The sequence below is a fragment of the Anopheles funestus genome, chromosome 3RL, assembly GCF_943734845.2.
Source record: "Anopheles funestus chromosome 3RL, idAnoFuneDA-416_04, whole genome shotgun sequence".
NCBI lineage: Eukaryota > Metazoa > Arthropoda > Insecta > Diptera > Culicidae > Anopheles > Anopheles funestus.
In genome coordinates, this window is record NC_064599.1 from 14,774,861 (window position 1) to 14,802,183 (window position 27,323).

Sequence of the window (27,323 nt, forward strand, 5' to 3'; positions counted from 1 at the left end):
TGTGTGCCGTTGATAAATCGTTTCACGTCAACGATCATACACACACACACCATACCACACATACGTTTCTGGTCCATCACCTTCCCAGGAGCCGTTTGTCATGCATCGGATATTATCGTATTTTCTGGTGCAGTCTGGTACAATCGGTGCTGCACACACTGCTGACGCCACTGAGAGAAAAGGACCGGGAAAAGATTTGTTTGCATTATTTTCCACACATTTCCTTCCTTGGGAAGGTAATGAAGAGACAGCACATGTTGTGGAAGGATGTTAGCAAATCGTTTTACTTCCATCGTACCAGTGTACGACGTCGTGTACGCCGTAAGCAATCGTCTCCGGTATTATGCATCGACGGCATCGACAAACTCAAAAGAGATCTGCCACAGCACCTGAAACACCTTGGAAGCTGAGATGGGCGGCTCGGGGTGGTTGCGAACCATGGCGACGGTTGGATTCGTGTTGGATTCAGCCTGCAGCTTACGTGCAGTATGTGTGTTTGCACATGGTGCCAATGTCAACACTAACCTTTTAATGATGCACACACATTAGTTCCGAACCAGCGGGCTCGTACGTGCCAGTTTGTCGAGCGTACGACGAGCCCCAGCCAACAACAGCGGGCCCCAGCGCTACCGGCACGGGTTGGTATAGTTCCTGATTCGAATTAAATTATTATTGCATTCGGAACGAGCAGCAAGACAGCCCGTGCTAGTAGTGTGATGCAAGTGTTTCCAGTATTTAGGTTACGAATTAATTTACCAGCGCTCTTGGTTCATAAAGTTTTTCACACCACCAACCATATCTAAGGGTGGGTTCCGATCGAAACCCGGCAGCCAATCATAAAACACGTCCCGAGCTTCGTCCCGAGGGTTTTGATGAAGAACTCGATTTTAATAATGTTGCGAAAAAAATCATTTCACTAGAATGCACTAACGATCCATGCCACCGCTATGATTGCCTGAGCTAATCATTATTGCTTTTTTTTATAACGTGTCATGTTGGTTATTTTTGGAGTTTTTTTTCCTTGAAAATTTACAGGCCTTTTATGTGAATTTCACACGAAAACATTATTCATGAATCAATTTAGAATTCGTGGAATTTTTCTAATTGCTTATCTACTTTCAAGGTTTAAATAGCTCTTGCAGGGAAATTCAAATGATAGGATGCGGAGAGTCCACTTTAGCGAATCACCCAAAATTGTTATGGAATTGCGTGCGATTGATATGAAATGTCAAATGAGGCTGTTTACATATGGTAGGATTGAATAGTTGAGATTTAAAATAGTTTTCGAACGAAACTTTAAGGGACTAAAACTTGTTATCAACAATAATAAGTCGCAAATAGCTTAGTTTTCATCAAATTGGAGCTGAAATTTTTTGAAAAACTAACAGTGTAACGAACACAACAATAACCGTATGAATCTGACATTCCATATCAATGGCACGTGATTCTATAGCAATGTTTGAAGTCATTGAAGTCTCCGCATTCTATCATTTGCATTTCCCTGTAAGCACAATATTTGATGTGAAATTTCTATTCAAATGTTATCTAGACCTAATCCCTCATCGTTTATTAAAAAAGCTTAAAAATGATGATAAATTATAAATTATTCATATGAGCAACCCTGCATTTTCAATATTCACAAAGTGCTTATTAACCGCCTAAAAACTCATACCATTCGCCTAAATTCCCAGATTGGCTCGTTATAAGCTTTATGCTGGAACAAACTTTCATGTCCCGTCCCATCAAGTGTCGGCGCATTAGATCGCTAAAACTGCAACTACACGCTTATCGTTACCGCTTTTCCAAGCGAAAGAGAAATCGATAAAATGGCGGGAATGTACATGGGCAAAATTAAAGCACGGTTCAGAGCATCCATACCGTGGTGTATACCCTGAGCAGATGCATTCCAGCCACCATAAATCACGCACTTGTGTGTCGGAATGCCAACAACGGTGTAACCGTACGGGAACGCCCTCTGCAGGGTGGCTACCGTAACGCTAACCATCGTTCCAGGACGGGATGGTCCCGAAAACGCATTCATAACGTGGCGATAGATAGAACGGCTACTGCATGTTTGGAAGGAAGAACACATTCCGAAGGTACGATGGAGCGAGCTGCGAGGCAACGCGGAAATGGTTTTAATAATATGACACTATCTAACAAGATAATGGAAAATGTCACCACCATTGTACCGGTTTGCTTGATTTAGGGCGCATCAGGGGCCTACTGTCGGCCTGTGTGCGCAAGTTGCGCTTTTGATTTTCGTGTACGGTTCGCTCCCAACCCCAAGGAGTTGGGGGAAAATTTTGACTCTTGAGCGATTTCTAGCTTCATACCAGGAATTGGGTGCAACTGTGCCGGGCCACAGTTGGAAAAGATTCTACAGGATCTCACCGTCCAAGAGCATGTGCACTTACCCATGCACACAACCTTCCGGTTTATGAAGTATTTTCCCTCGGCTATATCATCTACGAACGTATGACCAAAATTTATCCATAAACGATGCCTGTGAATTGCTTGTCGCTTAAGACCTCGTCGTGTTTTTCAGAAAATGCGCTAACTTACCGTGATGGTGTGACAAATATGTTGGTCGCTACATATTTTCCCACCACCAAAATTAGGCCATTATGCAGCCAGGCGCATGCACTGTCGAGTGGAAAACTCTAGGCACTTGATAGAAAAGTTTGCATCCTCGGAAGAAGATTTACATCCACCTGGTAGAAATTCCCACGAAAAGATGCACATACATGCTTGTTGAGCTTTTTTATTTTTGAAAAAAAAAACAAGAGACTTCAATGCTTTTGATTTTTCTTTTTGGAAGGTTCAAAAATATGTTCGCAAAAAAGGGTAAGTGCTGATCTTGATATAGGATTTTACGAGGCTTAAGATTCTGCTGAACGGCGTGATTACACTGCCGGAAGGTATAATTTTATGGGATCTAAGGATGGAGTTGTTTTAATTGATTTATTTGAAATGTTTGGTTTTATCGCCTCGTGCTCCCGGGGACATGAATATCGCGTTAGGTATTTTAATTAGCTCCGTTGTGTGATTTTTTTTAGGTATGTATGTTCAGCAGAACATGAAATATGCTAACTTATAGTGTAATAAAATGTGAAAAATAATACCCCTAGGAAATACTTTGTATAAAGATTATGAAAGTAGATTATCATCTGTGAATAGTGCAAACAAACAAAAATTTGAAATAATTTTTAAATGAAAAAGATTTAATGATTCAAAATACATTCTTTTTTAAGCGACATATTTTTGAACATTGTTCCGACAGCTGCCCATACAAATTCTCGTCCAAAAAGTCAGAAACTCATGCACAACCATAATAGCAAATCCGGTAGCCGTTCCATGGTGCGTCTTTCCGTACGGTCGCTAATTAGTATCCGCTCGTCGAATCTTCGCCGATGATGACCGAACCAGACATGGGTCCTAAAACAATAACAGTGAACCGTTGGCAAAATCTTGACCACACTCTGTGACTGGTTTTTCGCAATGCAGAAGTATCACCAGTTAATTATAATTAGCCGAAGCACAGTTTAGGGCACTACAGCTCTGGTCTCACGGAGCTGTAGCTATAGTTCTCGTCTGTTACTTTGTTCAGCTGCTCGCTGTCAATACCCCTCCCCCCTTTCCCAATAACCAACGTTAGTGGTCCAATTCAACGTAATGTCGAATGTTCATCATGGCAATGATGAAGTTGATGATGGGTGCCCAACGTTTCGCATCCACCAAGATCCCACGTGCCAATGTGGTGTTGCTTCAAGTGTGACCATCGTGAAATCAAACAACAATAACAGCCGAACCTTTTTGGTGGTTGACCCGCTTTCCAGTCGTAACTGTAATTTCGCGACTCGATTTCGGTGTCAGGTCATTTTTTTTTATTTATTTATTTCCACTGCCCTCTTCCCCAGGATCAGAAGCATCAGAAGAGCACAGAGACACTAGATCAAATAGAGAAAGATAGCCGGAATCCGATTCCGACTAATCTTTGGGGAGCAATCGTATATCCCGTTCGTCTAAAGGCAATGTCCAATTTCTGTGTGACGTGGGCATTCGGTTTCGGTGCTCGAATTACCCCGAAAGGCGTGTGGGCGTTTTTTGCACTTTGGAAGTCTAACTGTCGGATATCTCGATGAACTCTCCGAAGAACCAAAGTCACCCTTTAGGTGGCGCCATAGAGCAACAAAAAAACAACGAAAACTCACCCCCGAACGCGAAACAGGCGTATCTGGCTAAAGTGTCAGCTTTTTAATTAACTCCCAAGTGAACCTTCACTCTCCGTCCGGGACTGGTGAGGTGATTTCGGTTGGTTGTTACAAGCATTTGTCCATGCTTGTAATAACATCCATTTGATGTGGAGGCAACGAAGCGCTCGGAGCACATTTCGGTGAACTACAATCAATTTTGTGGGGAAGTAAATTACAGCTTCTTTAACCGTGACCCATCCGGCACAGGGTAGTTTGAGGCATTTCGTTACCCATTGGTGACATTTGTGCGTGTCCAAATACAAGCTTGACATGTTAATGGGTTGACTGCGTTATCTTCGAATCATTCGCTATACCGGAATGAACTCACTGGCAGGTTGTATCACGGTGTTGTATCCAATCACTTGCCTACGATATTCTGGTTTTGACTTATGGTAAAAGCTTTACAGTTTTTCGTTGTGTGGAGGAGGCCAGAGAGGCGGACTAGATGTGCAACTTTGTAACGGATTAATTATCCCGTTCTTAGTGTATCTGCCCGCAACGCAAACGCTTATCTAAATGACCCAAAATGGTCGTAAACATTGTGGAGCAAGGTGTTTTTGAGGGGAGTTAAAAGAGAAACGAAGCATATACACATACAAAAAACCGACATGACACCAAACTTCACAGCCAAAGCCATTAGCCAATACATTAATTTACACTCAAAAAACCCCCTGCACGGTTGAATGAAATTTAATTTTTATTCGCTGTTTCCGTTTGAATTTTTATTTTCCTTAACTCCATCATTCAATGAAATGTGATAAAAAGTTTTCACCTCCTCCCTCCGAGGGGGCAGACATGCACCGTGTGTACCACACACTAATTGGACTTGGAGCAAAACAGAAGCAACAGTAACAACATTCAATAAAAATTTATTTCAAATGAAAGTCATAAAAGTTAATTATTATGTTCTTGATAAACAACAACAACAAAAAAACCGATGCGCTCATTCACTTCCGTGGCGTTTTGGTGAGAGTGCCCTACAGCCCTTTCAGCTGCTATGAGCTGCCACCAACTGACATCATCGTTCGCGGGAGTATTCATAATAAAACCGTTTTTATCCAGTTTTCCAGCGTGTTTTTGCAGATATTGTGTATGTGTATGCGGGACATCCTCTCCTATTTCCGCCCTCCGTTTTACTTCAGTTTTCTTTGAATTTAGTCAAAAAACGCCAACTATTCACCTTAGCTTTGAAGTGAATTCATGAGATCACCCAACCCCAATCTCTCGATAACTTCCCACTAGAAAGGCCTAACTACACCACGACACCACGCGGCGGCTAACAATACCCGTCCGCTAATTTTCTTCTTTCGCCGTCCAAAATATCTTTTTCCCATTTTTTTCTTCTGATGTGTATCTTTTTTGTCTATCATTTTCTTTCGGAGTTTTTGATTTTTCTTTCCTCTTCTATTAATTCGATGCGATCTGATCAAGATTTCTCTCGCGCAAGCACCAAATGGTAGGGTATCGTGTGCTTTTTTTTTACTTTTCGTGAAAATCCGTTTCCACTGAAACCCGGTAATTTTATTCTCTTTTCAATCAGCAGCAAAGCCTAACCAAACCCGAGCCTCTTTCTCGTTTAAACCGAAACGGGATGATGGTATGTCGTGTGTTGCTTCAAACCCCATGATCATGAGCGTAAAAACGTTGATGTACCCGTTGTTTGGATTGTGAGGTTACATAAGACCAAACCCTTTTCAAGGGGGTCGAAAAACGCGCAAAGACTACGCTTTTCCATGCCCCGGTAAACGTGAGGCACGAAAATTAGCATTCAATTTTATGCGGGAACAAAAACGCGGGCACAAACATTTTGCAGTTGACGCTATCGCTGCATGATGGGATTCAATTTGCAATATTCGATTTTTATGTTTCGGTCCATGCTGCTTACCGAGACTGGGATTTTTGCATAAAAATGATTTTACCTTGTATCGATTCGTATTAATTATACGATCATTTCATCAGGAAAGGTACTTCACAGAGAAGGGAAACTATGGCTTACGAGGGGCTGTAATATTTATTTTAATTAAATACATTTCTATTGAAAAGGTCCTTTGCCAGGTGATCCTTCCTTTTCATTACGGTTAGTACACAATTAGTACTTGATTTGGTGTAGAAGCTTACAAACTTGAACGAAAGAGTCTAATAAAAAGAATAGAAATAAAGATTATTTCTCTGAAAGAAGTTGTAAAAATTTGTATTATTATTTTATGCAGAATAAATTTAGCATCAGTGAAAGCAAAACGGTGCAAAATGGTTTTAATGAATGCCATCAAATCATCCATAAAATGCTGACACGGACTTTTGCACTTATTCGCAGAGACGGAAAATGTCTCCGAAATCGTTCCAATCGAGCAAATATCGTGCCAAACCCCCCACTCGCTAGACTGCCGTTTCGTCCGCGCACCATCCGCTCGACAAAAGCATGCGAAAAATGCATTCCTTGCGCATGAAGTGAAGCTTGCACACCAACGACGGCGGTGGATTGGTGCAAAGCGTCAAGATTGCGATAATCAACCTACAATTAACATATTTCTGAAACCCCCGCTTTTGTTGCCCGCGTCCGAACCGTCCGTCACATACCGAAACGATGGGGATCTTATTTTGTATTCGTATCGCGAAATGCACTTCGTCCATAGTACCGTCCGTTCTCGATGCAATCTTTTCCCGCTGTCTGGTGGTGGTGGGTCATGCACGGAGATCTCATCCTCTTATTCCCCGCTCGGTGCCAGCGTGGTTAAATTAATCGCAAAATCCTCCGCCCAACACTACTCCTCAACATCCCAATTTTGTACTCGATAGTTATCCCTGCTTTTTCTCTTGCGCCTTCCCACGCTTTGCCACCTTCCTTCAGCGCCATCTTTCTTCACGTGGCAGCTCAATCAATTACGTCATTCACTCTGCCGCGGAGTTTCATCATGATCGGTTTGGTGCAATTCCGCTATGGCCGGTATCGTGCTTCGAGGTACTAGAATAGCTTAGCTTTGCGCTAGTTAGCGAAACTATCACTTCGGATTGTAGAGAAGTTAAGAGAAACGAAAGCTTCCTTCTTCTAAGGCGGTTAGGCTGAGAGTGCCGTCCTTTTGCTTTATTCAGATTTAAATATAAGTTTCGTGTTCCAAAGGGATCGGGTGATGAAAGGAAGGATATAGAGAAAGGACGTAGATAACGGTGATCGTCCGGATGACGATCTTGTGTTGGTTTAGGGCTGATACCGTTGAAGGGATGCAGAATCAGGTATGGACGCTCGATCGACCGGATGACGATGCTATGTTGGTTTGGGACTGATACCGTTGAAGGGATGCAGAATCAGGTACGGATGCTCGATCGACCGGATGACGATGCTGTGTTGGTTTGGGACTGATACCGTTGAACAGTTTTGATAACTGTATCTATGATTCTGCGTTGTTCCGATAACTTGCCCCTCCTTAAATCTGAGGCTCCGTACGAAGGCATTCCTTCATAGTTGGCGGTCTATAGGTTGCCGATGTTTGTGATGCTGGTTGTGTATTGATGTTGATATCTGTTCTTTTCTTACATATTTTTGACACAATGTATCCACCGACGGCGATCAATATTATAAACGGAGTGCTTATCAGGCTAGATATCGACCACGTTTTCCATGTGATGCTGTGGGATTCCAAATGAATTTGATTCATCTCCGTTCTTAATTCTTTATGTAGTTCGTGTAGATGCTCAAGACTCAAATTGACGATTTTGTCCTGCTGCATCACTTCTATGCCGTATATAGGAAGATTGATCGGTGACCCCGGAAAACTAATCGTGTTGCTTGAAATAGTTTTGTTATTGAAGAAAATATTGCAATCTTCATATGTGACGATGAACGAGCCAGTAAGGTTTCTCTTTCGTATGCCACACGTAGTATCAAATGTGAACCAAACGGATGAACTGATGAGCAAGTGACTTTTATCTAAAGTCAAAACTTCTTGTGTTGGTGGATTCGATACAAAATCGCAAGATGCTGGTTGTCCCTTCATAATTGCCGGTATGCATGACGAGTTGTCTTCTTGTAGATCTTCCGTATTATAAAAGTCCTTATCCAGTGATGCGACGGTAAACATTTGCGATTTATGGGAAAGGTAATAGGGATGAGGAACGTGGATCTGTTTTCCTATGTTATTTATGCCATAGACTTGGATTTTGTTTAGTATGTTTTCACTTAATCTAGGACAACTTATTATAAACAATAATTCATTGTTATTCGTCGCTATTTTCGTGTTTGTATATGTCAACGCCTCGGATATCGTATGCACCGTTATGTTTTGCTTTCTAATGTCAATCATTATTAAATCTGCTTCTTTACTATTGAGTATACGTGGATTAGTGATTCCAAGTTTAGCTAGGGCGATGCTATCTGTAATTAGTCCTAATTTTTCAGAAAGATATTTGAGGTTCATCAAGATATACAACGAATGGAATTCTGCTGATGAATCCTTGTATAATTGTAGAGCATCTTTCACACGAAGTAACATTTCTGTTAATTGCATTGTAAGATGTTTGTTAAACCTAACTTGGTTATTATTATTTTTAATTAAATCATTCATTGTTGAATTTATTAGTTTTAAATCGTTTGCGTCTGGGTTTCCTGCGATAAACTTCCAGACAGTGCCTATTGTGTCCCATCTTTTGCTTCTACGAATTGGTGTAGTAATTTTTAACATTTCAAATACGTTTTCAAGTTCCTCTTCTATAATCCTTGAGAGCTGGTTCCGTTCTAAAAAACTAAATTCCCTTGAAAGTAGTTTGATATCCTGTCTTATATCGGTAATATTGAAACGGTGAATATAGTAATTATTTCCATTAGATATTCTTGCTTCGCCTCTATGGAAAGCTAGTATGGGGACGTTATCCAGGTTATTCATCGATATATTCTGTGCCTCGGCATGGCATAGGAATCTGTGGAATACAATTATTCATATATAACTTTTAAATCATTCTTATGAATCCTTTTTCCCTGTTTGGTGGTTATTGTCGTTCTGTTGACTCGTTGAATGTCAACCTTTTTGTAAGGTTTTGCTAGTTTAACTCTACGCTTCGCTTTCATAAACGCCTTTGATTTGGTTGTTATAATCCGTTCTTTTTTATTCTTGTTGTAAGAGCAAATGTCTTTTTCTTGTTTCTTCTTTATGTTATCCCTAACTTTTTGCATAATTGTCAACGTAAGTTCGGAAGGTGTTATAATCTCAAGCGGCGTGTATTTAGTACTTGAATGAATAGAATTATTATACTTGTGCACTGCGATATTCATTAATTCGATAGGATTGTATGAAGGATGATCTGATTGTGTTATGCGACAAATTTCTATAAGGGTAGAATGAAATCTCTCTACAACACCATTCATTTCACTCCTGCCTGTTGCTGTGATATAAGGCTGAATATTAAAAGTGTTGAAGAATTCCCTTACATTTCCTGAGTTGAATGATTTTTCTCCATCCATAACGATAACTTCAGGAGGTTTGTGTTTCAATATTATTTCTTTTAGAGCTGGGAGTATGTCCACAACAGCTCTGGAATCAATTTTGACTACTTGAGCATATTTTGAAAATTTGTCAATGCTGGTTAAAAAATAAAGTTTATTCATAAACAGAATGTCTACGTGCATTATTTCGAAGGGTGCACTTGGCAATGGTGTTTTTGTCATAGGAGATTTAATGGGGTTTCTGTCATACTTGCATTCGTTGCATGTTCTGCAATTTCGAATAAAATTTTTGATTTGTTGAGCCATTTTTGGAAAATAATACTTTTGTAAAATCTTTAGCTTGTTTTCTTCGCAACCTCTGTGTGCTCTGTTATGTTCCTTGCATATAATGTCTACTTGATCATTGTAATTTTCTACATCTTTTAATAGTTTTTGTGTAAATCGAATTTTTAGTAAATTCTGTCTCCCAAAGTTTTTCTTGTACACTTCTTGAATTTTTCCCATTAAAGCTTCACTAGTGAACAAGCCATTTAGCTTCGAGGGGTCAAAATATTTTTTCAAAACGTGCAATAGAGTTGAATCACTCGTGTTTGAAATTGTGATGTTAAATTTTTTAAAGTTGGTAAATGGTTCACTTGTGGCAACATGATCGATTCCTTCGTTTAAAATGATTTGCTGCCGAAAAGCGTTTAAAGGCGCTTCAGTAGAAGGAATATAAAAATTATCACTATCGTTCGCGGAATGCTGCGTGGCCGTCATTGAGTATACTATTCGACTCAGTGCATCTGCCACTACATTGGTTTTACCTGGTTTATAAATAATTTCATAATCATGCTCTTCTAAGTATGCTTTCCATCGTTTTAATTTTGCATTAGTGTTCCTTTGTGAAAGGGTAAATGTGAGAGGTTGGTGGTCGGTCAAAATTTTGAATTTTGTGCCATAAAGATAATTTCTAAATGTCTTTAAGGCCCATATAATTGCAAGCATCTCTTTTTCTGGAACAGAGTATGACTCTTCCGTTTTAGAGAGTGTTCGGGAACTGAAATGAATAGGTTTATCTTTTCCCAGTTCACCTTGTGAAAGGACCGCACCAATTGCATAATCTGAGGCGTCCGTTGTAAGTATAAACGGCATGCTGTAATCTGGATAAATTAGAATGTCTGACGAGGATAATATGTTTTTTAATTTTTCGAAACATTTCATTTGTTCCGTGGAGAGTGTTATTTTGCTATTTGAAGTCGTATTTTTCTCACCTCGTAGGCTATTAGTTAAAGGTTTCGCTATTTTCGCATAGTCTTTAATAAATCTTCTATAATAACCTGTCAATCCCAAAAACGATCTCAATTGTTTGATTGTTTTGGGTAAGGGAAATAATCTTATGACTTCAATCTTTTTTACATTTGGTTTCAATCCTTCACTTGAAATAATATGTCCTAAAAACTCAATCTCTTTGTGAAGGAATTCGGATTTGTCTAGTTGAACCTTCAGATTGGAAGCATTCAATGTAGAAAGAACTTTATCTAGATTATCCAAATGTTCTTGAATTGTTCTACCGAATACAATTACATCATCCATATAGATGTAACAGATTTTGCCTATGTGTTCGCGAAGTATATCATCAATGGCTCTTTGGAAAATGGCTGGTGCATTTTTCAGACCAAACGGCATTCTTGTAAATTCATATTTACCGTTGTTAATAGAGAATGCAGTTTTTTCAATATCCTGTGCATTCATCTGAATTTGATGAAATCCTGATGCAAGATCAAGATTTGAAAAGTATTGTTGGCCTCGTAGTTGATCAAGGACATACGAGATTTCTGGCATTGGATACCTATCGCTTATTGTCTTTTCGTTTAATTTTCGGTAATCTATTACCATCCTAAACTTTTTTTCACCAGAGGCATCTGCTTTCTTTGGAACGATCCAGACGGGGGATGTCCAAGCGGATCTGGATGGCCTAATTATTCCATTCTCTAGAAGTTTCTTAATTTGTGAATTAACTTCCTCTGTATATGCAGCTGGGTATGGATAGACCCGTTGATGCACCGGTATTTCATCAATTGTATTTATACGGCATTCAACTTTTGTTGCACACGATAACTTTATATTAGGTTCGTAAAAAACTTGTTCATTTTTATACAATACACGAGCTAATTTTTCTTGTTCTGAGCGATTTAAATGATCTAGTCTAAAATCAATCACATTATTTTCTTTTTGTTTCACATACTTCATAAAAGGTATTACAAAAGGTGTTCCCAAATCAGTTGCTATAATCAAATGATTTTCTTCGAAACACAACTTTGAATTAAGTGTTTTGAGTATGGGTGTACCTATAATGCCACAAAAAAATGGATGGAAATCGTGTACCAAGAATTGAAATTTCAGCATAGATTTAGGTTCAAAGAAAGCAATGTCGATTGCTGATTTAATATTGAATTCACCGTTAGCGCTTGTAATTTTAGGGGCTTGGATTTCATATGGTTTGCTTCTTTTGTAAGATGAAGCCAACTTAGACGAAATCAAGTTAATATTCGATCCTGAATCGATTAAAAATGGGTATTCTCCTGTAACTGTTCGCAAGATGATGTATGGAAGGAAAGGTTTCACCATCCTGCGGTCCATTCTAAAAAATTACTTTCTACTTCAGTATGTTGATTAGAAGTGCTGCTAAATGTATCTACGTTCCTAGTTATATCTGTTTCATTGAGATGCGGTGATCCTGAAACATACTCCAGTGGGGTGTCAATTGAATACATTTGACCATTGCGAGGGTAGGGTTTGTTATAGCTTTGCCGATTTCTATAGTTCAAGGAGTTCGATCGTATTGAAGGATCAACTTCCATAGGTACGGGGTAATTGTTACGCTGTTGGGTTGAAGGAATCCGTTGATGATTCACGGGCTGACTGGTATATCCTTCAGGGTACATGTTTCTACGTTGCGGAAAATTCCTATACTGAGAGAAATCTCTTGGTGGGAGAGGGGGTCTTTGCTGACTTGTATTAAAAATAGGACGAGGTGGTGGTGGTGGCACGTAAAGCTCTCGTGGTTTTGGTATGTTATTAACCCTTGTGTCTGATTTAAATGGAGCAGACCTCATATTCATATTGCAATATTCAAGGCAATAGTTATATGCAGCATTTAAGTTACTTGGATGATGATTTTTCAACAAAAAGCAAAGAGGGTTTTCGAGGCCTCTAATAAAACAATCGAGTGCTTTTTCTCTAAAATATGCTATATGTACTTCTGAATTTATAGCATATTTAGGATCAGTCTGAATTTGCGTTACTATTGCTGTTAGTAAATCATTCACTCGACTAAAATAACTGCTTAGGGATTCTGAAGATTTCTTACTGATCCCTGTGAGTTCATGATCAAGAGTTTTTAGTTCCCTCTTATCTTTGTAATAAAGAAGCAATGTTGATTTGATACTAGACCAATCACCTGTTATGCAGCTAGTATTGAGCACATCTGCCGCTTCTCCTTTAATTTTTCTACGAATTGTTCCCTCAATTATATGATACTCAATGGATTCTCTGGGAAGACGGGCGTACATTCTAAGTACGTTTTCTACTTCTAATATCCATCTCATAAGGCTACTAGCGTTTCCTTCGAAATTGGGAATATCGCGAACATAATCGGGAACTTTTCCGATTTGCAAAAACTCCTCATGGCTCATAGAATTTTCAATAGGGGGATTCATTCTGATTTTATCGCACAGTGCGTTTCTTTTTTTCTTCCTATTCGAACAACCTTTTTGCATAAGTTCCTAACGGTTATCTAACTTGTTTCACTTGTTACTAAACGACACTTTTTTTAAAATTATGCACTTTATAACCTTATAAGTTAGAATTACAAATAATTTTGACTCACGCCAGTATCGCTATCACGAAGATCATGTTCCAGGTTCTGATTTCGGCTGCTCGATGCTTCGGGTGGTCCTTTTGGGCTGTGCCTACTACGGGTCCTAGGCTTCTTCGGAGAGAGATGTCTTCGAGTGCAGGTCGAAAGTGGTCCTTCTTCGTTTGTGCAGGGTTGGTATTTTAAATCACCTCACTTTGACTTCAGGTCCCTATTCGGGCGCCAGTTAGCGAAACTATCACTTCGGATTGTAGAGAAGTTAAGAGAAACGAAAGCTTCCTTCTTCTAAGGCGGTTAGGCTGAGAGTGCCGTCCTTTTGCTTTATTCAGATTTAAATATAAGTTTCGTGTTCCAAAGGGATCGGGTGATGAAAGGAAGGATATAGAGAAAGGACGTAGATAACGGTGATCGTCCGGATGACGATCTTGTGTTGGTTTAGGGCTGATACCGTTGAAGGGATGCAGAATCAGGTATGGACGCTCGATCGACCGGATGACGATGCTATGTTGGTTTGGGACTGATACCGTTGAAGGGATGCAGAATCAGGTACGGATGCTCGATCGACCGGATGACGATGCTGTGTTGGTTTGGGACTGATACCGTTGAACAGTTTTGATAACTGTATCTATGATTCTGCGTTGTTCCGATAACTCGCTCACGGAAGAATGTGTGCCGCGCGTCTTCCGGCGTTTCTTACCTGGGCGTTCCGTACTGGAATGTGCGGTACGGAATCTAACGCTCGATCTTCTACTAAGGATTGGTTTGAGAGCGGGTGTAAGGATAAGAAAGCGAGATATTGAAGATGTAGTGCCAAAGAAGCGCGGTTTATCGTTTTTTTTTTTTGCATCTTGCGCAAAGGCGGTATGAAAGGAATTTGAACTTTGAAACCAGTTGTGCGATTTTCCCTCGCCACCGGAACAAACGCTGCGCAAGAGCGCGCACCTGAGAAGGAAAAGTGTGGAAAAGCGTTGTGGAAATTTTAGCAGCGCGCTACCCCATACGGGGATGGATGGATGGGGAAAAAGGGACACTGGTTGGTTTGTTGAAGACGCCCGCGGCATCCCGATGTTGGCGGTCAAATGGTCAAAGTGGAATTTCCAAACAGATTAAGCAGAAACGTGACTCGCCGTCAGCCATCGGTGGAATGGAATAGAAATGTAACGTAAAATCAACACAGCCCCCGACAGAAAGGGCAATGGAAAGTAGGGTTTGAGCAACAGGGGGAAGTGCGGCGGGGGAGGAGGGGGAGGGTAAGGGACCGCACCGGTTTCTTTCACCCACGCCCACGGAGACGGATTACCGGATAAAGCTGTTAAGGATTTCTTTTGGCTTTCTGCGCTTCTTTTGGGCAGATGGGAAAATAAAAATAAAACACTTTACCGGCCAAAAAAAAACCTTCCCCTCCAAGTCCTTGTGCCTGCATTATAAGCGTTTGCTTTGCACGTAAACAGCACACTCACCACGGCTACTGCTCCGATTGCTCCTGTTCGCGGTGTTGATCTTTGCCTTTTCCAGTTCACTGCATCGCTTAGCATTGGATGGTTTCGCCCGAAGTCGAAGCTGAAAGTTGGGCCACCAATTTCTGTGTGTCTCTCTCTCTCTCTGTGTGTGTGTGGGAAGATGTCGATTAAAGTGACGCTTTTTCACTTTTTAATTCGTATTACGATTGTTGAATTCAATTTTCCTTTGGTTCTCGCGAACACCGCGGCACCGTGTGATCTGTACGATTTCGATTTTGCGCGAATGTGATCAAAAGGGCCGCCGGCACGTGGAGGACGTGTTTTCAAGTTGTGTTTTGGCAGTGCTCTTGCACGATACGGTTGTATGCTGGTGGCAGCTTTCTTATAGAGCGATCCTTATGAACTTATTATTAGTCAATCGATACGCAGGATGAAACGATTCGGTCTGCTTTGAAGTATGTGTAAATAATCAAAGCATAGAAGTGGGCCGATGTTTCTGCAGATATTTCCTTTGATATTGTCAATTTAAGTCGTTTAGATATATGTCTTAAAGTAAAACAAACTCTCCAATTTCTTTCGAATGTACTCGGAATGGTAATTATTTTATCAGTATTTTAAAAAAACGTTTTATCATTAGTGAATATTTTTACTTTAAACAACTTTAAAATGACAATTTTTAATCTATATGTGTTCGGAATAAATTTAAATATTAACCTGTGTGTATCCATGCTCCCATTGGAGGACATAATTTAATCCAACCAATCAAGCCCGAACCCGCTCGAGGCGGTACCATCATAATCAACTCTATCGTTCCGAGTAGTACCGACAATCAAGTGCTTCACAAACCAATTGGAACCCAGCTCACCCACCTTCGAGACTGACGATAATGACATGAGCCTAGGCTGGCAAGGACTTTAATGACGTCTATGGTTCGAGCACCAAAACGGTGTCCTATCCTTTTCTTCTATGAATCTTTTGATTTCACCTTCAGTTGAAATGCATGCTTTGCCGTACATGGCGACGGATACGGTACTACGGACGGGAGTTAATAATCTTGGGATTAAATTCGTTCAATGAAATTAATATTACCAAATGGGGGCCGCTCACAGTCCATCCTCGTGAAGTGACTCCTTTCTGGAGATGCCTTCACTAGTGTGTCACTCCGATGGAACGGTGAGAATAGAGAAGGTGTGTGTGTGTGTGTGGGAATTATGATTTGAAACGATTCAAGGCACTACCGAGTTCCCTCGGTGGACTTAATTTTTCATCCTTTTTTTTATTATTATTTCTACCCAACTCTCGAGGCTCGTGCTTTGAAATCAATATTGGCAGATAGAAAATTGAAGTGTGCTTACCATCGCATCGAACATTAGCGAAACCTCGGCCGAGTGGTACGATTGTGGATCAAATCTTTCGCCTTTTAAGAACGAACAAATATAATGGTGGGGAAAGGTGGTTTGAGGGTAGGGGGATGGATGGATGCGGCCCACCACTTCAATAGCGCTCAGTAAATCACGTTCAATTTCTCGCTTTTATTGTTGCCAAATGAACTTTGAATTTTCCACCCGCCCTGAATCGCTTCCGTGGAATGTTCCCCGGGTTCTTCATCTTTTTTGTTAATTTCCTATTCTTTTTTTTCTGCACGTAACGACCTTGCCCATTTGGAGCACTTTTTAGCAACTTTCATCCCTTTTCGTTAACCAAAGAGCTCGTGGTGGTGCTTGTGTGCCTGGAAGAAGAAATGCGGTTTGCGGAAGAAAAGGAATGAAATAGTGAGTTTTTTTTTTTGCTGTTTTGGTTGATCGCCTATTCTCTTTTAGCCCATATCGGTGGGCTATTTTTCTGCCATCGGAAAATGGGAAACCAATGGAGCGCTATTGATGCTTCGGCACCAAGAGAACTAAGAAAAGCTTCCTTTGTTCGGTTAAACACTTTATTAGCGATGCTGGGTTTGTTATGAGTGCGTTCCTTCTTTTTTTTCCTTTCGTACATTTTCCTCCCACAGCTGGCGTCCAAAAACCTTCGGCAAAGAGAGGGGAGAGGTTGTTTGGGAAATATCCGGTTTTGTGGAGAAATTTCCCTTTCATTCCCTTCATGAAACCTCCGCATGCCGATGGAACGTGTACCCCAGCGGGTGCCGCGATGGAAGCGCATTTCAAGCCGATGAAGTGGTGTGCTTGCTTGATTAATTGATTCTGCACAACTAACACAGTTGTTGGCAGATTTTGCCAATTCACTGACGCCCTTCACCGTTGCGCGAAGGTTGGCAAAATGGTGTGAAACAAGCAGCAAAACCATAAAAAGCCAGGAAAATAAAATGTGGTACGGATTCGACCGAAAACCTCGTGGCATGGCTAGCGTACAAATCGTCACTGTGAATGTGGTGGTCGTCGTGGTGCTGGAAATGAAACCAATTGCGACCAATCGAAGGAAGCGAATAGCGCGAGAAGAGCATGGCGTTTCTTCTGGCCCAAGCACACTTTGCAACGAGGAATGAATGCTTCAATTAAAACCACGCCATCGCACCATTTTTCCACCACCAGCAGAATAATGGCAGAATGGCGGTGCGAATGTAAGGCGCCAGGAACGCGTGCTCGGGATCTGCTTCTCGGGATGATGGCGCGTATACAGAAAGAAAGCCGTACGGCATGGGAATGATTAAAGCCTGTAACGATGCGGCAACAACAAAGTAATTTTCATTTGTACGCTTTTCCGCATGTTTTGTCCGCCTCGTTCCCCCGCCCCTCAGTGTGGATCGAATGGTCCGTGAAAATTCCTACCAATTATTGCTGTTCAACCAGCAACTTAAATGGTCCAAACAGGAACTATTCCGTAGGGTGGGTTTTTTTCTGTTCAGGATCAAAACTTTTCAAGCGAAAAACCTTGGATTGTGTGTTGTCAACTAGTGATGGTTAAATCCTCAATTTTCCCGCGGTCGGAGTAATCCGACTCCGTGACATTCCGGAGTACACTCCGGAGTAACTCCGTCATTATTATCGACTGGGGACGAAATCCGGAGTTACAATCGGAGACAGCTCTGGAGTTAACTCTGGATGCAGTACCGAAATTTGCTCCGGGATAATCCGGTATCCATTCCGGAGTAAATCGGAGTCAACTCCGGAGTAAACTTCGGAGTTACTCCGGATTAAATCGAAGTAACTACTCCGGAGTTACGCTGGATTTAAATCCGGATTAATCCGGAGCAAATGCTTCGGATATTCCGTACACTTCGGATTTCATACGTCGGAGACGGAGTAGAATCATGAATCTACTCCGGAGTACCCACCACTATTGTCAACGCACGATGCATGTAATGGTGAACAAATTACAACTTGTTTAATTAGATAAGATTATAAACGTTGTTAATTTCCTTACAACAAAAGACAATTCAAAATTGTGATTCTAATTCAGTTAGTTTATTCATCGCTTTCCGAAGATTCAAGTCATGAAAACAAAGCCAGAAAACACTTTCTAACAATGTAGCAATATTTCACGAAAGCTCACCAGCTGTGGCTTCTGTAACGGCGCTAATGGAGTATGTAACTTACACCGAGCGAGCAATGCCGCGTTACCATCGCTTCTACTCATGTAAAATTTATGCACTTACGGTTGCAGTTGCAGCTCCGTTGCATTACACTGTAGTGTCACCGCAACTTCTGCTTTTTTGATTAACTTTTCGACTTATGTTTTCGGCTGCTGTGTTGTGGTGAACCACGAGTTCGGTCTAAGCGGTGCTCTAAGTGTTATCCCGAAGGAACCGTTGAGAACTTACTAAAAACTTACAGTTGATAGTTTAGCAAGCACATGTGCGCTAAGTGTGTGGAACGAAGGAAACTTTCCGTTTTTCATGGTTATTTAAATGGGCAGATAAAGTTAATTGTACACAATGGTCTAGAATTTAGCCAGAAATAGTTTTGTAAGACTTGGATGGCAAACTGTCATTGTGTTGGACTTGTGTGAGTGTACGAGACATTAAAATATTGTTCGTAGAGCAAATGGTTTGCATGATGAAATAGTCTAACCCGTACAACTATTGGAACATTTGAAGACCTTCACCATCCTGGATATTGATATTTGAACCACCGGTCCCAATGGTTAGCAGTGAGCTGCATTTCCCCATGCATGTGTTGTGTGATGTTTGCTATCTGTACTGTCGTAACACGTCCTGCACTTCAATTTGGCACAGGAAATGAGAAAATCTGCATAACAGCACCCAGCATGGTCATCCTAGTGTCCTTACCCAATGTCGTACGAAGAACGAACCGTTTGATGTGTCGGTGTGCTGTGTGTAAATGGTTGTCGGTTCGCTCGGAACGAGATGAGTTGACCGAGACCACAAAAAAACGAAATAAAACGATAAGACGCATTCTCCCCCCAAAGATCGTACGGAAGCTTGCCTCCGGCAAAAGTCAAAGTTGCAAAAGTTCAATAATGGATGCATGGTGCTCCTCATCGGAGTTTGCCATTGTCGACGCCGTCGCTAGGACACGAGCATTGGCACATGAGTATTTTGTTGTTGTCTGTGTTACTCTCTGATATACGAACTTCAGTACTGCATCGAACCTCAAACGAGCACGCAAAGACGAAGTACAGTTTTTAGCTTAAGTTTTTCGGGTTTTGTTTCTGGTAAGATTCCGCAACACCAGCGTGTACCGTTGCGTATAGTCCACACAGTTGGTGTATGCCGTCCACTACCGCGGATGTGCGGTACCATTATTCATTTAGCTGGCTCAGAATCGTACGTTGCGGAGCCAGCAGACACACATATTAGAAAGCCACCGCGGTGGATCGCTAGGATATCCTCTTTTCCCCACCGCTCAGGGAATTGGTGGACGTAGTGCTTCGCTCGCCGAAGTTTGCCATTGTATAGTGCAGACCGCGCACACAAAACGGGTAATAAATTTTCTATCCCCACTGGCAGCGGGTTTTTGGAGTTTTGGTTTTGCTACTGCTTTGCCGCTTTGCAGTAGCAACTGTATGTTAGCGAAGGTACGTGCAAGTACATTCCCGGTTCGTTGCTTGCTTTGTGTGCGATACCCAAGGATATTAGGCCCTGTGTTTGTCCACAAGTTCTGGCAAAGAAATGGGACCGCCCGACCGTGGTCCCATCCGGTCGCTTATCTTTCAAAACCCTCCGGTGAACCCGGTCGTCCGACGTTGGAACTCCTTTGACTGTGGGAGGGTCTGGGGACATGGACGAAAAATGGAGTATGGATTTCCTATTCGCCCACCCAGGGTTTGGTTTCCTATAGCCGGATCAGTAAAGATCATAAAAATGCTTCCTTCTTTTTGTTCCTGTTACTAGAAAGCTTGTTTGGCAAAAGTTTCACTAAGTGGTCGTAAATGCGTCAACGAGACTAGTTTGGGAGGATACGCTACTCGTCCAAATGCGGTTCTCCAGGAGTTCATCCAATTTTTATGCGGTAAAATAGTAGCTAAACATGAAGAAGATGGTACTGCATATTGACGCTTAGAAAGGACAAATAATTTTTGACATCGTTGTTTATTAGTTCAAAGTGATATAATATTTGTACTGGCAGCTGGTACTTTGTGTATGTTGTTTTGCCAAGATAAGTAGATTAAAGATCACTTTAACAGATGTGTCCGCTGTTAGTTTTTAGTTTCGGTTTACTGATCCATTATGTTCTTCCAGGATCATCTTCGATTTACCCAACCAGTGCACAAAAAAAGTACATTAAAAATGGACTACCGCGTTATTTCGATACTCGAAAGCAATTGGACCTCAATTTTTAATCGAATTTTTTTATCACGATCTTATCCTTACAGGGAAGTACTACAGCAGCGCCTCGTAGCGCCTATCCTGGAGCACCACCGCCTGCACCGGCCACACTAAAGGGTGCCCAGCGACCCGCTATGACTAGTCCGGCCAGCGGCATTCCCGGTGCACCGTACAGAGGCACTGCCTGGACGCAGGGTTACGCCCCAACACAACCAACCTACCGATACACTGCTCCGCAGACCTATGCATATACACCACACACGACGACCCAGGTAAGTCCTAGCATTTAGCACACAAACCAAAAAAAAAACAGCATAAATAAATAAACTGCAGCGAAATGCGCTAACCAGCACTAACCCGGCTGTATGTATGTTGATCAATGGCCGAGCGCATTCATGCTTATCTGTGCGGTATAGGTACCGGTACCCTGTATCTGTGATATATTTTCTCACGGGAAACACTCTTGGGTGAACAACCATTTCGTCCTTTTTTTTACTTGTTATTTACAACCTCGGAATCTGTTGACTCGCTGTAACGAGTAGCACTCCCCGGTGCGAGTACGATTACACGAGAATTAGATTCTGAGTCCAGAGAACCCAACATACCGGGAACTTGGTGGTGGGTCAGATAATACGGTCGTAGGGCGTTTTTTTTGTTGCTGTTGTTGTATCTTCTCGCTGTGTGTTTTGCTAGGATGCACGAAAAAGATTTAGGTTTACATCGTGGAATACGGGTTATGGGTTGTAATAGGGATGTAATACCTTAATCGTATCCAAAAGCCCTTCCAGGTAGGGAAGCAAGATTAACCAACCTCGAATGGGGGCGATACACACAATATGACCCCTGCCGGTAGTTCTTTGAAAGTAATTTTTACAACTCTGGCCCCATGATTGGATGTTGTTTCCCCGAGAGGAGAAAGCAAACATAAATTGATGGCTTTAATCTGCTACACATTAGGTATCTATGTGTTCACTTAAATCATAGCCGTAGAACACGATCCTTACCGTGCGTGGAATTTGAATGTAAGTAGGATTCCCTAGTTGATTTGGAGTGAAAAATTCACCTACTGCCACAACCCTTGACCAGCTCGGTAATGTGGTGAGGAGAGAAATGAAATTCTCCCAGTGCTTTTCCAGGTCCTTTCCTGTCAATTGGGTTGGGTACGTTCGTCAGGAACTCCGGGAGAATTAACGTGCTACTGCTTGTCGACACACTCGTGACAACGCTTTGTTTTATTTCCTTTTCTTCTCATCAAACATCAACATCAGCACGACAGCGGCAAGAAACATAACGACGTCCGAGATCTCCAACACGCCCATCCTTATGTCATGTTCCTTCCCGAGATGGGAAACGCGAAAATTTAGTTTTACTTCTATTGCATTATTTTAACTCCATTACACTGCGTCCCGGCGCTTTCCAATCGGCCTTGAAACGTCAGAGTCACTACATCCCCCGACGGGGATGACACGTGTCGGTTGACTGACGAACGCCGTCAGTGGAGTGTGGAAAAAATGTATGATGTAGCACACAGATCCGCTCATCAGACCTTGGAGAAGCTTCCTTTAGGAATATAGCAACGAAGTGGAACCTAGTTTTACATTTAGTACCGTGGAAGGTCGGCTTATTGTGCGACACATCAAAATGGTGGCAGAGACTCTTTATCATTCATGTCACAGCAACTCGGCAGCTTGCTCGGTACGATGAGGAAAGTTATGCGCTGTAAAATAGGATGAAAACATTCAAAGTAGGTCGGACGGTCGTGTCACACGACCCGGCGGGAAGACAGGTTCCAGTGTCACATTCGGGTGAGTCGCACCCTGCACCCGCTGTGTGTGTGTATGTGTGGTGGGTACGCGATATCTCGTGAGCCTTTTATCTATCCCATTTAGCGATGGCGAAAGGGAATTCAATTTTCTACGCCTGCGGATGTCGTCCTGCGTGTTTTGGAGAGCCGTCGGTTTTTGGTTTTGGAAGCGCCACGGTACGACGTGTTTGCTCGCTACTTTTGTTTTTATCTGCTGCTCCACTTAGTGTACGTATGGGCCAGGGTGACAGTGTCATATGGTAGGCATCTTTCAGCTGTCGTTGGAGTTTCGTCAGCCGAACGGGCAGTGTACCAAGCAGCAAGAGCCCATCCAATAACTCGATCTGACACTCGATTACAATACGACCCCGGGAGTGAAGTTCGTCTTTAGTTCTGAGGGAAATTGTTGAACCGCCACTCCGAACCAGTTCAAGACGTGCGTCGTTGTGCTGTTATATAGGCTTTTGTGCCACCCCGTCGGTAAGCGCCACCATCAAACTTCTGAAAGCGGAACTCACTGCAACGGTTGGACGACTTCGATTTGGACATCTTTTTCGGTTAGGTTTAAGCTTGTTGAACAACTTTTTTTCTCCCCGTGAAGATCTGCAGTTGGTGCTTGCTGGGAGTAAAAGGGCTGACTTGCACGGGAAGAAATGGAAAGGATGTTCGGCGCCCGAAAAAGCTTCCACACAGAAAGAAGGAATCGTAGAGAACGGTAGCGAAATCAAATGAAAGGCAAGTAGTCGTGCCTTTTTATTAGATTTGCTACTATCGTGCGGTGTAGAAATTTGATGAAAAGCGAAAGCGTGACGAGTGCGAAACTTTTTTGTGAGAAATTGAGTTTTACTGTCTAATAAAAAGAAGAAATAAAGGGAAAAAACACACTTTCCGACACTCAAACGTTCTGCCTAGTTGAGTAGCTTTTCGTTAGAGGATAATCGTCGATAACGTAAGCAAGGAGGGTTTTGATGCGATAGCATCCATTTTGAGAACATAAAAGTAGCTTTAAACTAGCAAAAGAGATAGGGATGTCTTGCTTGCTTTGTTAGTTATTCTTCACCATTATTGTTAGGTAGTTAAAAGCATTAAAAGTTCAGCTTAATTAAAAGTTTAAGCATCTTATAACAATAATGTCCGTCAGCTTACTTATTTAAACGGAAATGAAATGAAACTCTTGTGTAAAATAACATGAAGATGCATATTTTTTTGTTCTTTGGTTCTCTCAATTTCTCAGAAAATTGACTAATTCTTGCTTAGCCCTGCGTTTGGGCTATGAAAAATGTGTGTTACCCCATAGGTCGTAACCAACAAGAAATGTGAAATTCTTTTCAAAAGCAATGAAATGATTGGGCGGGATGCAAAAGTGCGGGGAGGAGATAAACATGCGAATGAAAGCAGAGTGACATAGCGAAACTATTTAACGAAGTTGCACTCCGTTCAAAGAAAGTGTCAGCATGAATGGGACGAACCGAACCGGGCGAAATGTGTTTTCGGGCTACGATTCAGACGGGGAAAAAACTTTATCCGGACACTCCGGTGCCACGTGGGGTAGGAGGGAGTTCGGGAGGTTCGTCTTTCCATGTTTGAAAGAGTTTGTGGTAGTGAAAAAAGGCAAAGTCCTCCGCCTTACGATGAAAAAAACGACTGATTAGTTCGGAAGTGAAGACGACACTCGATTAAAGTTTTCATCCTTTCCTACCCGTTTGGATTACCTTTCAGTTTTGTTTTTCATGCTGTTTGAGATGAAGTTTTCTTTTCATCCCCTTTGCGAAGCTGAAGTTTTCGTTCGTTTCCGTTCGAAAGAAAAATCCTGTTTGTATGTGCACAGTTCTTGGTGTATCCTACTCAAAAGAATTTCTCACTCCAGAATGGGTATGTGACACCTTGAGTTGGGTTTTGCTGGGTTTTATCCTCAGCTTTTTTTTACGACCCTTTCGATTCGCATCCGATTGGCAGCTATTGGATGAAAGTGAACTTGCTTGTAGTACAACTATTTGCGAATTGTCAGGTCGTTCATGTGCGCGCAAGTTGGACAAAGAAATGTTATTAAACACGGTGTATTCCACATTGCTGTAAGACGAAACGTTAACTGTAAAAAAGGTAGAAGATTTTTCCCTTTACATCCATTCGCTTGTTTGAAAAGTTTTTTTGCCGATTCTGATATACCTTCAGCAATGGCCAGTTTTGTGTCTAATTTCCGTGAACACGCATTGTGTAATCGTATCCACCTCGAACACGTCCATCTTTCGATGGTCTTTTGAGCCTCGTAAAATGAACGTGATTGTCACTTATTTCATCGAACAAATTGCACACCCAACCGTTATCGTTCGTGAAGAAACCTACCTAACTGGGCAAAAATTCTCCAAAATACTTGGGAAAACCTTGGGCAACCTCCAACTACCTGTCACGTCGTGCGCTAATGGCGTATAATGCTAAGAGTCCGTGTAGATAGGAAGGGCAAACCCCTAAATAAATACAGCCACTTATTACGTGGTGTCTCGTTTGTATTCGAGGACATTTTCGAAGTGTGGCAGTACAACGACAAACGTCCAGCTAATGCTTCAAGTGTTGTGTCATTTGGACAAGCCGAAGGTGTTTCACCTTTTTTTTGGTAAGGCACATGGAAAGATAATCAACCGAAAGGATAGGACGCAATGTCGGATCTTCTTGTTTTTTTCCTCCCAGACACTAATCCGCCTTTCTCACCTCTCAGCTACTCAGGAGAACGTGTGCGCGCGTTAATGCCATATCCGGAAAACCGCCAACCCGTGAAACACATTACCAAATGCGATATCCGAAATCCATTCATCGGGTTCACTCCACTGATGGGTTTCCTTGTCGGATGTTCCATGCGGAACGAACCCGTAGGACAGCGGGATACGAGTTGTCCCGAGACTTGGTATACATCTAACGAGCCTGGTGGACCACTCCCGCCAGTGTGGAGGATGATTAGGATGTGACCAAAACTTTATGACCAATCAATAGATAAGCCACTCAACGTACAAACACCATCCGGGCCGGCATAATTCGTTGAAACGACCCGTTTTGCCTTCCAGGAGATATACCCTTCGGTGCTGCTGCAGGATTATCGGAAATGTCGTACCCCGCTGTATGTGTGGTAGTAATGTGGCGTATGTGTGGTCGGTGTTTGGTGGTTTTATGTCACCGGATCAGGAACTATTTCGATGGAGCTTTTCCATTACCCAACGGCTAGGTCTCCCTGGCTCTTTCCGTCTACTGTATCGCACATGACGTTGATAATTGATTCCGGCTCATTCCAGAAATGGACTTTGGGTAGCAATTTTTCCAATGAACAATTATGATTAAGCGTACGGATTTACGGTGGATTCACAGTGGATTCACGGTGTGTTCACGGTGGTGCGGTTTACTGTGTCGTCACGCCCGGCTACGTGGACAGGGTCGGTAAGGGTTCATGTAATGGAGTAAGTTTAGGTCGGATTTAATAAAGGATAACATCTTGCCATTAATATATTAGCAATGTCTTGTGGCCGTGTGCGAGATAAGTACCACGTACGGAAGGGACATTTATGGATCGATTTCCTCACCCAAGACGGTCAAACTAACGATGCTTAAAGGAGTAGATATTGATTCGTTAGCGATCGGAAATGTTCCATAACGGAAGGTAATATTCAATCGAACAAGTTTGTCTTCATGTCGTTAAAATGTCGTACACCAATGTGAAGTTAGTTTCTTATGTTACACTGAAAGTATTTCAGCACTTTATTATTGCATTACTTTTGCTCGAATATATTGCACGGCAAAATCGAAGAGTTTTCCCTCCCTTCTTGAACGCTACTCTGAATGCGTTAAACTACACGCGAAAATGCAATTCTCATGTGCACATCTTAACTTCTAATGAAAACTAAGTGCATCCCTATAATTTCCCATTTCGCATCCGATGCACGTTTCCAGTAGTCCCATTTGGCCGTTGGTAACCGACCATTACAAAACTGGTAGCGATGGTAGCAGCACTTTATCGAGAAACTTACAGACCAGTCGTCTCTCTTGCTGATCTGATGCTTGGAACGACCACAACGAAGGTCTACTGCTTCCGTTCGTACTGTTCGTGAAAGGTTTCCACAATACACGCCTGAATGCGGACTGAATGTGTGCTCTCTCCTCAAGGCCAAGGAAAAGTCTATCCAGTTGAAATGGCCTATCGTCTTTTTTCTTGTTGTTGTGGAAGTAAAACAAAGATTAATCCAACGGGGTGTGGTTTGGGCAAAGGAAAACTTTACAACTTGCTGGTACCCGTTCGTTTGACCATCTCCGACTACGAGATGACGAACACGACGACTGTCAGTCCTGTACGGCTTGTATTCCCGGTTTGTTCTGCTATACTGCTTCCTGGACGTAAAAAAAACTTCTCCAAAAGTGTTGCCAGAAATGGTCAGTAATGGTGGCAGATGGTGGCGTACATGAGTGCTTTGATTTCTGCCGCACATTGTGAAGAAACCAAACAAAAAAAGACGGAAAACTAGGAATCTGCTTCATTCTATCTTCCTTCAAAGACAGCTCCACTACAGACGAGGAAAAGTTTTCAGAAGAATCCAAAAGTTCACCACTTGGAGAAGCAAAGTTACTTTTTGTTGGTTGCTTTTTTCTGTTTTTGAACGATTCAACTTTTGGCCACGCAATTATTCTATTTCCTGGTGTTAAAGAACAGTAAGAAGAATCCTTGTAAGTATTCCGAAAGAATTATTTGTACTTTAAAGTCATATCCTATGACAAAAAAGCACTCCAAAAGTT

The 27,323-nt window shown here is 41.9% G+C and overlaps 1 protein-coding gene across 11 annotated transcripts in view; it reads left to right on the top strand.

The window, feature by feature from the left end:
• LOC125767140 (protein alan shepard) overlaps positions 1 to 27,323 on the top strand; it is a 195,725-nt gene that overhangs the window by 110,457 nt on the left and 57,945 nt on the right. For all 11 annotated transcript variants that reach the window (XM_049433434.1, XM_049433430.1, XM_049433429.1 and 8 more), the window contains one exon: positions 20,797 to 21,021. In XM_049433434.1, the coding sequence (XP_049289391.1) occupies positions 20,797 to 21,021 (225 nt within the window). The remainder of the gene's footprint in view (positions 1 to 20,796; positions 21,022 to 27,323) is intronic.